This window comes from Monodon monoceros, unplaced genomic scaffold (assembly GCF_005190385.1).
Source record: "Monodon monoceros isolate NGI ecotype Baffin Bay Population unplaced genomic scaffold, NGI_Narwhal_1 Super_Scaffold_11, whole genome shotgun sequence".
In the NCBI taxonomy this organism is placed as follows: Eukaryota; Metazoa; Chordata; class Mammalia; order Artiodactyla; family Monodontidae; genus Monodon; species Monodon monoceros.
Window position 1 is genome coordinate 82,118,297 of NW_021703767.1, and position 16,294 is coordinate 82,134,590.

Sequence of the window (16,294 nt, forward strand, 5' to 3'; positions counted from 1 at the left end):
TAACAATGTTCCAATACTGTATTATGAATATGACTATAATATCATAAAAATTTTTAATGCCATAAAAATTTTATAACAATTCATTCATTACTGTATTGGCTAGGCTACCGTGAAGTAACCGTATTGATTACACTAGGCTACCATAAGACAATAATATTGCTGCTTCTTTGTTTTAATGCATGAATTGTCATACCTGTAAATATGAATTTTTTTCACATTATCTTTTCATTTTTAATGTCTAGTGTTAGTAATACATATAGTATCAACTGAGTTTTGTATCATATGAGATAATATTGATGTAGGTACTGACAGACAATTCATCTTGTAAACAGATGATGTAAACTTAGGCTATTGATAAATACAGTACAGTACTGTAAATGTATTTTCTCTTCTTTATGATTTTTTAAATAACTTTTTCTTTTCTCTAGCTTACTTTATTATAAGAATACAGTAACAATACATATAACGTACAAAATATGTGTTAATCGACTGTTTATGTTACTAGAAAAGCTTCCAGTCAACAGTAGGCTATTAGTAGTTAAGCTCTGGGGGAGTCAAAAGTTATACATGGATTTTCGACTGAGCAGGGGGGGTCAGCGTCCCTAACTCCCACGTTGTTCAAGGTCAACTGTAGTGCGTAATTGCTCTACCAAAAAGTTGTATTATGCAATTTCTATCTCCATCAGCACATTTGTGTGCCCATTTTACTGCACCTTTGGCTAGGCTGGGAATTATAAAAATTTGCTAATAAATGTGTATGTCAAGTCTATTACTTTACTGTAACATGAGGTTATATATGACATAAATGTCTCTTCCATGCTAAATAGGGGAATCCAACTATACAGTAATGATAAAAGTAGCTGCTATTTATTAACTGCATAGCACACGCCAAGTACAATGCTAAGCATTTTATATATACCACATCACTGAAGTCCTTCCAGAACATTTATAAATGAAGAAATTCAGGCTCAGAAAGGTTAGGTAAAATTCTCTAAGAACGCAACACTATTAAGCAGATAAGCTGGGATTTCAATCTAGGCACTTCAGAAACTATGTTTTTAAATAACACTACACTGGTCTCCCAAAGATGGACACATAAACTAATAAACTAAATAATACATTAATGTTTACTAGAGGAGTAACAAATATGAATAACTAAATGATAAACTAATGTATGCTGGAAAATATAGGTAACATTTCTGGTTACTTATTAGGGAGTAGGGATTATTAAAATCTTGATACAGTAACTGTGAGTTCAGATGTTAAGAAAAAAAAAGACTGTGGAGCAAGAAAAACTTAGGAGACAGGTTCAGAAATGTGAGAAGAAATTTGCGTTCCTGCACTTGTTACAACATAGTCTTAGGACTTGCTGTTTTTCTCTCTTCTATGCTCTGATGTTGTTTCTTAAAGACTGGATAGATGTGGTTTCTAAATAAGATCAGTTTTCAGTACTTTTAGCTGGTCAAGAGCAGCACCAGATTATCTGCCATAGGTTCCTGGTCCCTGATGCTGAGGTTATGCTGAAGAAACCAAAGGTAGAGAATAACTACACATTTGTTTACTAATTAACAAGTTTACTTTGGGCTTGAACAGATCACTTAAATTTACTGGGGAAATCTGTTTCACTAAGCTAAAGATACCTGTGAAACATGCGCAGAACATTTGCAAAAGACAAGACTACAGATATCTCAGACTAACTCTTTACCAGAACAACTCAAGCCATATACTCACAAGATAATCTTTTAATTTTCTTTGCATAAAAACAGAACCATGTTAATGCTTCTGAACTTACACTCAATTATGTTTTTGGTCAAGCTCTTAGTAAATACATTTACTTCTCAAAGTATCAATGGAGAGTGTAATACTTTATTATAAACACGTTGTAATAGCTATTCTAACACGTCCACACATACACAATACACATGAACATAGCTCTAGCACAGAAAACTTCTGTCCCTTGTTTATAACAGGGTGGTTTGGGGAATAAAGAGGTCTTGAAAATGTTAAATTCTGGGAAAAGGAAGAAATCTTTATAGGTCATGTCTATATTTATATCAGTACATTTCACTGTAATATGCATACTTTAAAAGCAAAATCATGAAAATAACCTCATGCTGGGACAACATATAAATTATACAACGCAAAAGGGAGCTCAAGGCTTCTGGCACAGCATGTACACAATACACTAGCTTTTCAAATTATTTTCCAAATATGTCAGCTGGATCCTTCAGCAATAAATAACTGCTGAGGTTTCTCTTTAACTTGTTCGTAAACTACAAAAGAAGAGCACATTTAGGTACTTCAAATAAACTTGCTTTTTAAAAAGCACACTAAAAAACATGTGATGAGCACTTTTTTCCCTATTGTTTTCTTTCTTTTAAATTGAAGTATAGTTGATTTAAAATACTGTGTTAGTTTCAGGTGCATAGCGTAGTGATTCAGTTATTTTTTTTCTGATTATATTCCATTATAGGTTATTACAAGATATTGAATATAATTTCCCATGCTATACAGTAAATCCATGTTGTTTATTCATTTTATATATAGTAGTTTATATCTGTTAATCCCATACTCCTAATTTGTCCCTCTCCCCTCCTCTCGCCCCTTTGGTAACCATAAGATTGTTTTCTATGTCTGTGAGTCTGTTTCTGATTTGTATGTAGATTCATTTGTATTATTTTTTTAGAATCTCACATATGAGTGATATCATACAGTATTTGTCTTTCTCTGTCTGACTCACTTCACTAAGTGTAATATTCTCTAGGTCCATCCATGTTGTTGCAAATGGCAATATCCCTATTGCTTTCTGATACTTATTGTATCATGTATGTGGTTTGCTATAAAATTAAAATTTTTACTAATCAAGCATTACTTTAAAATATGAATAATGCCCACAGCAGGTTAGCATATAAATCATTTGTGTGTATTAATTCCTTCCATATAACAGTCATGAGCAGCTTCTCAGAAGCCAAACGTTACTTTCCCCATAGAGCGAAGATCCATAAGAGCCAGCAGTGCAGAATGTATATAACATAAATATGGTCCCTTAAAAATATTAACTTATCACCTAATGTTCCTGAAAGAAACATGTATAATTCAGGTCCCAAGTATCAGTTTGAATAAATATTTAGAGGTCAGGAAGATCTTTGAGAACCTCTTATCAGGTGAATATCTCTTCTGGAAAAACCGTAAATATCTGAGCAATTATGCATCTAAATAAATGTGCATCTAAATATCTTCTCCCCAAGGGACCTGATAAAGTGAGGTAGATATGAAAAACACTATGATTGGTGTTAGGTACAGAAGGCCGAAAGTTTGGAGTTAGAAGACCCAGGTTAATGTTCCCACTTAATAACTGGGCAAATTATTTAATTTTTTGAATGCCACTTTCCTCTTGAGAACCACAAGGATACCACTACTTCCCCAGCATAATGTACACAGAGATAAAGGAGATAAAGAACACAAAAGTGCTTTATAAACTGCAGAGGCCTACTCAGAGACGTTAGATGGTTGAGCCAACAAATATTTACTGAGTATATACTATGTTCCAAGCACCGTGCTAGGTGGTGGAGATAAAGCAGCAAACAAGACGGAACTCACGTCTAGAGGGGCAAGCCTATGTGAAGGTGAGAGTCAAAAAAAAGAAAGTCTGTACTTATTCTTGTTGATGGTTTCTTTTGCTGTGGAAAAGCTTTTAAGTTTAATTAGGTCCCGTTTTTTAATTTTTGCTTTTATTTCTTTGCCTTAGGAGACAGATCCGAAATAACATTGTTCAGATTTATGTCAAAAAGTGTTTTGTTCTACCTATGTTCTCTGCTATAAAGTTTTATGGTTTCAGGTCTTACATTTATGTCTTTAATCCATTTTGAGTTTATTTTTGTATATGGTATGAGGAAATGTTTTAATCTCATTCTTTTACATGTAGCTGGCCATTTTTCATAGCACCACTTACTGAGTAGACTGTCTTTCCTCCAGTGTATATTCTTGTCTCCTTTGTCGTGGATTAATTGACTGTAGTTGCGTGGGTTTATTTCTGGATTCTCTATTCTGTTCCACTTATCCATACATCTGTTTTTGTGCCAGTATCACACTGTTTTGATTACTGCAGCTTTGCAGTATAGTCTGAAGTCTGGGAGTGCGACACCTCCAGCTTTGCTCTTTTTTCTCAGATTGCTTTGGCAATTTGGGGTCTTTTGTGGTTCCAAATAAATTTTAGAATTATTTGTTCTAGTTCTGTGAAAAACGTTGTGGGTGGGACTTCATGCAGTGGTTAAGAATCCGCCTACCAACGCAGGGGACACGGGTTCAACCCCTGGTCCAGGAAGATCCCACATGCCGTGAAGCAACTAAGCCCATGTGCCACAACCACTGAGCCTGCGCTCTAGAGCCTGCGAGCCACAACTACTGAGCCCGTGCGTCACAACTACTGAAGCCCACGTGCCTAGAGCCTGTGCTCTGCAACAAGAGAAGCCACCACAATGAGAAGCCTGCACACAACGAAGAGTAGCCCCCACTCGCTGCAACTAGAGAAAGCCCGGGCGTGGCAATGAAGACCCAGCACAGCCAATAAATAAATTAAATTTTTTTAGAAATGTTGTAGGTATTTTGCCAGGGACTGCATTAAATCTGTAGGTTGCTTTGGGTAGTGTGGACATTTAAACAATATTAATTCTTATAATCCAAGAACACAGGATATCCTTGCAATTCTTTGTATCCTCTTCAATTTCCTTCATCAATGCTTTATATTTTTCAGAGTACAGGTCTTTCACCTTGGTTAAGTTTATTCTTAGATATTTTATTCTTTTTGATGCAATTTTATTTATTTATTTTTAAGTTTTTATTGGAGTATAGTTGCTTTACAATGTTGTTAGTTTCTACTGTACAGCAAAGTGAATCAGCTATGCATATACATATATCCCTTCTTTTTTGGATTTCCTTCCCAGTTAGGTCACCACAGAGCACTGAGTGAAATTCCCTGTGCTATACGGTAGGTTCTCGTTAGTTATCTATTTTATACATAGTATCAATAGTGTATATATGTCAATCCAATCTCCCAATTCATCCCACCTCCTCCTTTCCCCCTTGGTATCCATACGTTTGTTCTCTACATCTGTGTCTCTATTTCTGCTTTGTGAATAAGAGCGACTATACCAATTTTTTCAGATTCCACATATATGCATTAATATACGATATCTGTTTTTCTCTTTCTGACTTCCTTCACTCTGTATGACAGTCTCTAGGTCCATCCACGTCTCTACAAATGACCCAATTTCGTTCCTTTTTATGGCTGAGTAATATTCCACTGTATATATGAGTCACATCTTCTTTATCCATTCATCTGTTGTTGGACATTTAGGTTGTTTCCATGTCCTGACTACTGTAAGTAGTGCTGCAATGAACATTGGTGTGCATGTGCCTTTTTGAATTATGCACAGAAAACTCATAAGTAATGAAATTGAAACTGTGATTAAAAATCTTTCAACAAACAAAAGTCCAGGACCAGATGGCTTCACAGCAGAATTCTACCAGAATTCTTCTCTATATTTAGAGAAGAACTAACACCTATCCTTCTCATACTTTTCCAAAAAATTGCAGAGGGAGGAACACTCCCAAACTCATTTTACGAGGCCACCATCACCCTGATACCAAAACCAGACAAAGAAATCACAAAAATAGAAAATTATAGGCCAATATCACTGATGAACACAGATGCAAAAATCCTCAACATAATACTAGCAAACCAAATCCAACAACACATTAAAAGGATCATACACCATGATCAAGTGGGATTTGTCCCAGGGACGCAAGGATTCTTCAATGTACACAAATCAATCAATGTGATATACCATATTAACAAATTGAAGAATAAAAACCATATGATCATCTCAAGAGATACAGAGAAAGCTTTCAATAAAGTTCAACACCCATTTATGACAAAAACTCTCCAGAAAGTGGGCACAGAGGGAACTTACCTCAACATAATAAAGGCCATATATGACAAACGCACAGCAAACATTATTCTCAATGGTGAAAAACTGAAAGCATTTCCTCTGAAATCAGGAACAAGACAAGACAAGGGTGCTCACTCTTGTCACTGTTATTCAATATAATTTTGGAAGTCCTAGCCACGGCAATCAGAGAAGAAAAAGAAATAAAAGGAATCCAAAATGGCAAAGAATAAATAAAACTGTCACTGTTTGCAGATGACATGATACTGTATATAGAAAATCCTAAAGATGCCACCAGAACACTACTAGAGCTAATCAATGAATTTAGCTCAGTCACAGGATACAAAATTAACACACAGAAATCTCTTGTATTTCTATACACTAACAATGAAAGATCAGAAAGAGAAATTAAGGATGCAATTTTAAATGGGATTTATTTTTTGGCTTTCTTTTTCTGATAGGTCACTATTAGTGTATAGAAAAGTGAAAGATTTCTGTATATTACTCTTGTATCCTGAAACTACTGAATTCATTACTAGTTCTAATGTTTTTTGGGTAGAGAATTTAGGGCTTTATATATATATATTACCACGTTATCTGCAAATTGTGACAGTTTTACTTCTTTCCTTCCAATTTGGATACCTAAAAAGACATTTCTTTTTCTTGTCTGACTGCTGTGGCTAGGACTTCCAATACTATATTAAATACAAGTGGCAAGAGTGGGCATCCTTGTCTTGTCCCCAGTTTTAGAGGAAAGGCTTTCAGCTTTTCACCAGTGAGTATGATGTTAGCTGTTAGTTTGTCATAAATGGCTTTTATTATGTTGAGATATGTTCCCTCTACACCTTTTCTTTTTTTTTTTGGCTGCATTGGGTCTTCGTTGCTGTGCGCGGGCTTTCTCTAGTTGTGGTGAGCGGGGGCTAATCTTTGTTTTGGTGCGCTAGCTTCTCATTGCAGTGGCTTCTCTTGTTGTGGAGGACGGGCTCTAGATGTATGGGCTTCAGTACTTGCAGCATGTGGGCTCAGTAGTTGTGGCACGTGGGCCCTAGAGCATGCGGGCTTCAGTAGTTGTGGCATGTGGGCGCAGTAGTTATGGCTCATGGGCTCAGTAGTTGTGGCTCATGGGCTCTAGAGCACAGGATCAGTAGTTATGGCACATGAGCTTAGATGCTCCGCAGCATGTGGGGTTTTCCCAGACCAGGGATCGAACCCACATCCCCTGCATTGGCAGGTGGATTCTTAACCACTGCGTCACCAGGAAAGTCTCTCTACACCAATTCTGATGAGCATTTTTATCATGAATGGATGTTCAATGTTGTCAAATGCTTTTTTTCATCTGTTGAGATGATCATGTGATGTTTATACTTCCTTTTGTTAATGTGGTATATAACACTGATTGATCCGCAAATACTGAACCATCCTTGCATCTCTAGAATAAATCCCACTTGATCATGGTGTATGACCCTTTTTATACATTGTTGGTTTGCTAATATTTTGTTGAGGATTTTTATGTCTATATTCATCAAAGATATTGGCCTGTAACTTTCTTTTTTGGTAGTGTCTTTGTCTGGTTTTGGTATGAGGGTAATGGTATCCTCATAGAAGGGATTTGAGAGTGTTCCCTCCTCTTCAATTTTTTGGAATAGTTTGAGAAGGATAGGTATTAGCTCTTCTTTATGTGTTTGGTAGAATTCCCCTGTGATGCTGTCCTGTGCTGGACTTTTGTTTGTTGGGAGTAATTTTTTTTTTACTACAAATTCAATTTCACTACTTGTGATCAGTCTGTTCAGATTGTTTCTTCCTGATTGAGTCTCAGCAGGTTGCATGTTTCTAGAAATCTGCCCATTTCTTCTAGGTTGTCCAATTTGTTGGCATACAACTCTTTGTAGTATTATGAGTTTGTGTATCTCTGTGGTATCAGTTGTTATTTCTTCTTTTTCATTTCTTATTTTATTTGGATCCTCTCTCTTCTTGTAAGACTGGCTAATGGTTTATCAATTTCGTTTATCTTTTCAAAAACCAGCTCTTGGTTTTACTGATCTTTTCTATTATTTTTTTATCTCGATTTTATTTTCTCTCTCTTCTTTAAGACTGGCTAATGGTTTATCAATTTCATTTATCTTTTCAAAAACCAGCTCTTGGTTTCACTGATCTTTTTTATTATTTTTTTGATCTCAATTTTATTTCCTCTCCGATCTTTATTATTTCTTTCTTCCTGCTGACTCTGGGCTTTGTTTGTTCTTCTTTATTTAATTCCTTTAGGTGGCAGGTTAGGTTTATTTGGAATTTTTCTTGTTTCTTGAGGAAGGCCTGTATTGCTATAAATTTCCCTCTTAGGATTACTTTTCCTGCATCCCACAGATTTTGGAAAGTTGTGTTCCATTTGCATTTGTCTTGAGGTGTCTTCTGATTTCCTCTTTGATTTCTGTTAATTTTTTATTTTGAGCAATTATAATGTGTCTTGTAGTTTTCTTCATGTTTTTGAGTTTGGGGTTATTGATCTGTGCTAACAGTTGTTAATAAATTTGGAAAATTTCACCTAATATTTCTTCAAATATTTTTTTCTGTTCCAACTCTCTATTTTCAGGACTCCAAGTACATGTATTTTGGGTCACTTGAAGTTGTCCCACAGCTCACTGATACTCTGTTGGTTTTTTTTCCTGCTTCATTTTTCTCTAAGTGTTTCATTTTGGATAGTCTGTATTGCTATGTCTTCAAATTCACTAATCTTTTGTTTTGGTGTCCCTGCCTGCTAATTCCAATATCCAATGTCATATCTGGGTTTTATTTTCCAATTTCTTTGCATACCTTTTAAGTTTTAATTCAATGTCATACATATACTGTAAAGTTTTACACTGTTGGAACCTAGACATTTTTGTATTCCTCAAAATATTTTTAAGCTTTGTTCTAGGATGTAGTTAAATTACATGGAAACGGTCTGATCCTTTAGGTCTTGCTTTTAAGATTTGAAAGGCATGACAGGAGCTATGTTTAGTCTAGGGCTAACTGTTTCCCACTGTTGAGTACTTCTGAGTACTCTACCCAATGTTCTGTGAATTATGAGTTCTTCTGATCTTACTGGTGAATAAGACTCTATTGTTGGCCCTGTGTGAATATGGGTATTATTCCCTCTAATCCTTTCAGGTGATTCTTTCCCTGGCCTAGGTAGTTTCCTCAGATCATGTACTTATACTTGAGGGAGGCCTTCTGATTGCTCCAGAGTTCTCTCTCTTCATACTTGCCCTAAAAACTCTGGCCACCTTGCTGTCTCTTGACTCTCAACTCCATCTCCTCAAATCAATGAGTATGCTGGAAACTTCTTAGGATCCCCCTTCCTGCTATTGCCTGGAAACTCTCTCAGGACATTAAGCTGGGGCAAACATAGGGCTTACGTTGTTTATTTCCTGTCTCTAAGGAATTACTGTCCTGTACTGCCTGATATCCATTTCTTTGAAAACCACTATTTCATATACTTTGTCCACTTTTTAGTTGTTGTAAGCAAGAGGATAAATGCAGTCTCTGATACTCCTCTTAGCCAGAAATGGAATTCCTCCATCCTTGACTTATATTCACTCTAGAAATATTTACTGAGTACCTATTATATTTTTTGACAATTCTACCAAAAATTTAATATAAAAAATACCAATTTTACACAAATCCTTTGAGAATATAAAGGAAGCTGAAATGTTTCCATATTCATTTTATGAAGCCAGCATTGTCCTAAAATCAAATCCAGCAGAGACATAACAAAGAAAGAAAACCACAAAGATCCCTTATGAACATAATCATGAAAGTTTCTAACAAAATATTAGCAAACTGACTTCAACATTATATAAAAAGAGCAAAATGGAGTTTATCCCAGAAATGCAAGGATGGTTTGTTACCAAGAATCAATCAAAATAATGTACTATATTAGCAAAATAACCAAAGAGAATGTGAGCATTTTAATATATGCAGAAAAATCATTCAACAAAATTCAACATCCATTCGTAACAAAAACTCTCAGCAAACTACGAAGAACAGCAAATTTTCTCAACATGCATCTGATATGCAACTGATGAAAGAATTAACAATTCTCTCAAGATTAGGAACAAGGCAAGGCTTGTCCATCTTCACCATCACTATTCAACACTATAGTAGAGGTCCTGACCAGCACAATAAGGTGAGAAAAAGATATTAAAATATAGATGGAAGGATAATATATAGATTGATAGACAGATATAGATAGAAAATAAAGAAATAGATTGGAATTAAATAAAAATGGCCTTTATTCATAGACATTATAATTATAAATGTAGAACATCTTATGTATAAATACCCTATTACAACTGATATCTTAAATTAAGAAATAAATGGAATACCATAGTCATGCATCAGACGACTCAAGATTTTTAAACCTTTAGTTCTCCCTAAATTCAATAGATAACCATCAAAATAGCACCAGGTTGTTTTGTAGAGATTGAAAGACAATTTTAATATTTATATGGAAATGCAAAAGGCCCAGAAGAGCCAAAACAATTTTTTTTTAACTCTGTGTTTAACTTTTTTTTTTTTTTAAACATCTTTATTGGAGTATAATTCCTTTACAACGGTGTGTTAGTTTCTGCTTTATAACAAAGTCTGAGTACCTATTATATGCCAGGTGCCTCTGGGTTAAGTGATGGTGATAGAGTACTAGCCAAAGTACAGTTTCATCTCTCAGGGTCCTTATGTTCTAATGGGAAATAAAAATAGGTAAACAACCTGATTCTTGAATGTTTCCTAGAACTCCATTTTATGCTAAAGTTCACCTAGTTTCAATAGTTTAACTACCACTTCTATGTTGATGACTTCCAAATCTTCCGATACACTTCTTACCTCTTCCTATAAAGTCCAGTCGTGTGTTCCCCCACTGCTCACTGTTAGCCACATGAAACTGAAATCAGGGGTTTACCTAGGTTCTTCTTGTGTTCCCCTACATCCAGTCAGTCAAAAAGTTAAGTAGATTGTATCAGCTAAGTAATTTCCAAGTCCATCTTCTCCTATCCAGTCTATGTAACTCATTTAACAAACTTTAGGTATCTATTACATTCTGGGTATTTCTATGCCTTCAGTTTTGATCCCTTCCAATTTATTCTATATAACACAGGCTGAGCCATCTTTCTAAAAAGAAACCTCATTCCATCATTCCTCTGGTTAAAATCCTTTAATGAGAATTTAATGAATTTAAAATAAAATCCAAAGTCCTTACCATAGCTTACAAAGCAATTAAGGACAGAGTCTCTGCCTCTCAAATTTCAGCTCTGTGACTCACCTTTATTCTTGTCCTATGTTCCAAGAATACTTAAACACTTGCAACTCCCCAGATGTACCGTGTTTTACCTCAAATTCTTTGTACATATAGTTCACTCTGCTTAGAGTAGTCCTATCTGTTTTTTACCCCTGTTCCTTTAGGCTCTGTAAGATTCAGTTCAGACATCCCCTCCTCCAGGAAATCTTTCCACAGTCTGTTTCATATATATACTTTTATTGGTACTCCTCTGGAGATATATATATAAGTTCAGAAACCTAGCTCATTCTAACTTATTCAAAAAAGATAATAACTGTAGAGGTACTGGGGCGTTTAAGGATCCAAGCAAAGGAATCAGGTAAGCCTTAAGAACTACAATGAGGGACTCAGATGCCATCAGTATTTTCTCTCCATGTTGTCTCCTCTCTTAGTGTCTTGAATCCTCTCCTTGTTATCTTCTCTCTTCTCCATGCATCTTGTCTATTCTCCTCTTTGTGTGTCTGCTTCATTGTTCTTTTCTCTGCAGATTAACTTTTTACTGTTTCAGTTCATATGATGGAAGGGTAGTCACTATCAGCTCCTGAACTTTGTACCTTATATAATCCAGAGAACTGAAGATAAACTACTCGTCTTTTCCATCCAGTTCTAAAATTTCCTGGAAAGGACACTGATTGGCCCCTCTTAGGCCAGCTGCCTACCCTGAGTCAATCAGGTAGAGTCAAGAGGCAGGGTCATGCTTTCACCTGGCTGCTCCTGCTATAATCATGTGGACTAAAAGTGTACAGATGCAGAAGTAGCAATTACCCTACCTGGGGTTCAGAGAAGGTAATCCTTAAGGTGGCCAATATTACTTGCTCTTTAGAGCCGTGTGAATAGTTGTATCAGATACTTTCTTGTCTCCCTTAAAACAGGCCTTTTAGGACAAGAACTGTGCCTTTCTTTCATCTACACAGATAATAACCAAACAGGGTAACATATAATATATAAACCAATTAATTAACTTCTCAAAAGACCAGGGACTGAAACAAATGAAGGAGCTTACATGATATAATGGGAATGAGCTTAAATTAGCATTATCTGTGAAAGCAACTTGAAAAAATAAAAATCTCTATACAAATATAAGGTAGAGTTATCATTACAGTGATCACAAACATGCAAATAAGGAATTTAAGAATCAGCATACTCTCCTTATTAGTGTGAGTTAACAACCACTGAAGGTGGAAAATGATAAGAACGCAATTACAATAAATGTCAGTATAACACAAAAATAAAGTTAAGACTTTCAAATATCAAAAGCCTTCAAGGATATGAGTCTGAAATACATTTTTTTAAAAACATCATATGCTTATGCCAAGATAAAAAATCAATTTATATTTATTATAGTTTATGTGTCAAAGTGTGGTTAAAGCTCAAAATAAAGCTAAATGCGTACAATGAGAGGGAAGACACTTTTGGCTTTAGGATTTCATTTTTTTCTAATTTACCTGGTAAATTAAAGTATTCTTGTCTTATTATATATTACTTTATATATGATTAAAAACCTTATGACTGGGGCTTCCCTGGTGGCACAGTGGTTGAGAGTCCACCTGCCGATGCAGGGGACACGGGTTCGTGCCCCGGTCCGGGAAGATCCCACATGCCGCGGAGCGGCTGGGCCCGTGAGCCATGGCCGCTGAGCCTGCGCGTCCGGAGCCTGTGCTCTGCAACGGGAGAGGCCACAACAGTGAGAGGCCCGCGTACCGCAAGAAAAAAAAAAAAAAACCTTATGACTAATATATTTTAGAATGGATGTAAGAAAAGTAGTCTGTACCAAATTATTATTCAATTTATGATAAGGATCAATGAAATGATACGTGTGAAGATACATTCTAAAGGATAACGTACAATGTGGTGAGAGACTGCTGGACTCAGTAGTCTTATCAGCAAAGGTCCAGCTGCTTCATACCAGATCGGAAGGAGAGCTTGGAGAGTCTTAAAAAAGAGCTGAGAGGGACATTCTTGACTGGATAAAAATCATTTGAAAATTATGAAGATCAATGGCATCATATTACTGTCTGACTTTATTTTTTTCTTTCTTTTTGGTGTGTCTCTATCCTGGGTAAAGTAAGGGAAGACAAAATGGATTCTAAGGATAATTCCTGCTGTTTACCCAAGAATGTTCACAGATGTTTCTAAAAATATATCTTAGCATATTTTTAGTGTTCTCTTTTTGATGAAGTTGGAAAGGTTTGGGCCTTTTTGCTGAAGAAAACAGGCTGGAATGATGTTTCCTACAAAGACTTTGGACACAAAGCCAGTTAGAATTTATAGTAGGAGATGAGCTTTGGACAGAAAGTTTTAGGATGAGTTAGAAACCTGAAGTAACAAGATTAAAAAATGTCTATATTAATATAATTTTTATGTTTCTCTCTTTTTTTTTTTTTTTTTTTTTTTTTTTGCGGTACGCAGACCTCTCACCGTTGTGGCCTCTCCCGCCGCGGAGCACAGGCTCTGGACGCGCAGGCCCAGCAGCCGTGGCCCACGGGTCCAGCCGCTCCGCGGCATGCGGGATCCTCCCGGACCGGGGCACGAACCTGCGTCCCCCGCATCGGCAGGCGGACCCCCAACCACTGCGCCACTAGGGAAGCCCTACGTTTCTCTTTTTGATCTAAAAAGTATAATCAGCTGGAAGCAATGGTGATTCTCTCCCAGTTAGCACACCAAAAGGAAGCTTGTGTATCTGAATCCAAAGGTCACAGTGAACTGAAGTCTGCACCCCCTAACTGAAGGTTGCAAGTGTGTGCCAGGCAAACCCACATCACTGGAGTGCTAGGAAGGATGAGAGTTGTAAGTTAGATATTTCGTTAATGCCAAAAATCAGCTGCATTATGCTTGAGATCCATTTACACATTAGCCCAATTTGCTGTTATTTATACATAACTAAAATATTAGTTAAAATTGATCAACACTGAATTTTCCCCCTTTCAACTCACCTGCAAGATTCTTTGCAAGATTGATGGAAGGGCAATAAATGCTGCCATGTTGTTTAGAACTTGCATGGTCAAAGATTTCAGAGCTGTTATAACAAAATGTCAATATTAAGGTTAGTTTAAAATAAGAGGTTTTTGTCTTTCCTGTAAGTCATAGGAATACAACTTCCTAGAAACTTGGCTAACCAAGGCCAGTTTGATATTTTAAAGTTAACTGCTGGTAAGTTGCAAAGCTACTATTATCCAAGACAAATGATATATAACTGGTGCCACAGAAAGCAGTGAACATGAAAAAATGAGATCAGCAGTACAGTATGATTTCATTAAGGAAAATAATAAAAATACGATGCTGGGAGAGGTATCAAAATGACAATCATCAGCAGATAGAAATTGGGGGACAGTATAGGTGGACACTGTGACCTTACCTTCAGAGTGCAGATGAGGCGCAGCTGAACTAGACAGCTTCTGAGGTGCCATCATTGCCTCCAGTAATGGAAACCAGAGTGCCTATAATGGCAGAGGAAACCAAAGGAAAACAAAAGTACTCTGTTGTTTTTAAGAACAACTAACATCAGCTTAGTGTTTCACAGGTTGAAATGTACTTCTCACATACATTTGTTGGTAAAAATTAGAAAAAGAAAAGATGGAACACTTGACTGGGAAGAGGAAAGACAGTAAAAAAGCAAAGACCACAGCCAGAACAGATATCTTTATCATGCACCTTGGGAAAATAAGGAAGCTGAAGTTAAGTAAGTCTAGACCTTGGAACTGCAAATCTTCTGTGTCTCAGAAAAGGGTAGGTTCAAAGGAGCCAGAGCAGAGCCTCAGGCTACGTTCTTAAATGTTTCACTGACACAGTCTAAACGGCCCTATGTACTGCAGAAGGGAATAAAGAACTCTCCCACAACTACCCTCCCCCCATTTCTCATCAGCTATGTCAAGCAAGATTATAAATACAGTTATCCAAAGTTTTCTCCTATATCAAGCATTATTTTGTTATTTCCTCAGTCATCACTGACTAAGAAGTGGAAGTTAACATTATTTCAATTAACATTTCCAATCACATCATGACATAAATGAACAGATCTAACATTTATTTATTCCTATTACGTAGGGCACTGTATTAAACGCTTTACATACATTTCGTCGTTTCAATCTCATGATAACCTTATACAGTAAGCATTATCTTTACTGGAGATAAGATGCTGAAGCTTAGAGAAGTTGAGCAATTTGCCAATGATTATACACTGCCATATGTGCATCATATGTGTTCTTCCTAAGCCTTAGGAAAAATCTTCATCATCAAAAATCAAACTAATACATTTAAAAATTTCAAGCATATTTTCCTGTTGGGTAATGATTTACAAAGGCCTTATTTCACTCAGTATCTTGGGAGAAACCTATTCCTGCAAACATCCAAGAGGTATGAAAAAAAAGTCAGTATTGACAAAGCAGGACAAGCATGGTTAAGGGGACAGGCTAATGGTCCGGTGACTTTCCCACGGGGTGACCTTCCACTGAAGAGCTCTACAAGGAAGACCTTATCTGCCCCCATTTGAGGTTTTCTAAGGCCAGGATTTTATGTACTTTTTTTTTTAACAGTATTTCTTCAAATTCTTAAGATACTGGTTTTAACTATGTTGTATACTGGCAATTCTTTATTTTATTGAAATTTTAATTTAATTTATCTAGTATTCATGAATTTTTAATCTTGTATTTTATTCTTGGATGGCTTTACTTAGCTTGTGTTTTCGTTGCCTATTTCAATTTGTTTTTACAACCACATCATTTATTTCAATGTATTTTTATAGTCTTTTAATTTAACTGTATATGGTATACCTAATTTTTACCTTTTGGTTTTTATATTTATTATATTTAGAAATTTGATTTAAAATTTTTCTTACTTAGTCCAGAAATTTTAGAAGAATTACCTTTTTAAAGGTTACTTTATTCTTGGTTTATAAATAGCAGACCGGGGGAAGCATGGTTGCAGAGATAATAGCCATGGGAAGTGTTCATACCCTAGAGAAATTGTTCTTCTTCAATTAAATCTCCACACTAACCTGAAATATATGGTAGACACCTTTTAAATATTTTGTCTCTCTTGC

The 16,294-nt window shown here is 36.0% G+C and overlaps 1 protein-coding gene across 7 annotated transcripts in view; it reads right to left on the bottom strand.

Annotated features, from left to right (window-relative positions):
- Positions 1-16,294, bottom strand: part of VPS8 (VPS8 subunit of CORVET complex) — a 299,574-nt gene that overhangs the window by 88,420 nt on the left and 194,860 nt on the right. For all 7 annotated transcript variants that reach the window (XM_029215384.1, XM_029215383.1, XM_029215387.1 and 4 more), the window contains 2 exons: positions 14,612-14,693; positions 14,190-14,272 (listed from right to left, as the gene is read on the bottom strand). In XM_029215384.1, the coding sequence (XP_029071217.1) occupies positions 14,190-14,272; positions 14,612-14,693 (165 nt within the window). The remainder of the gene's footprint in view (positions 1-14,189; positions 14,273-14,611; positions 14,694-16,294) is intronic.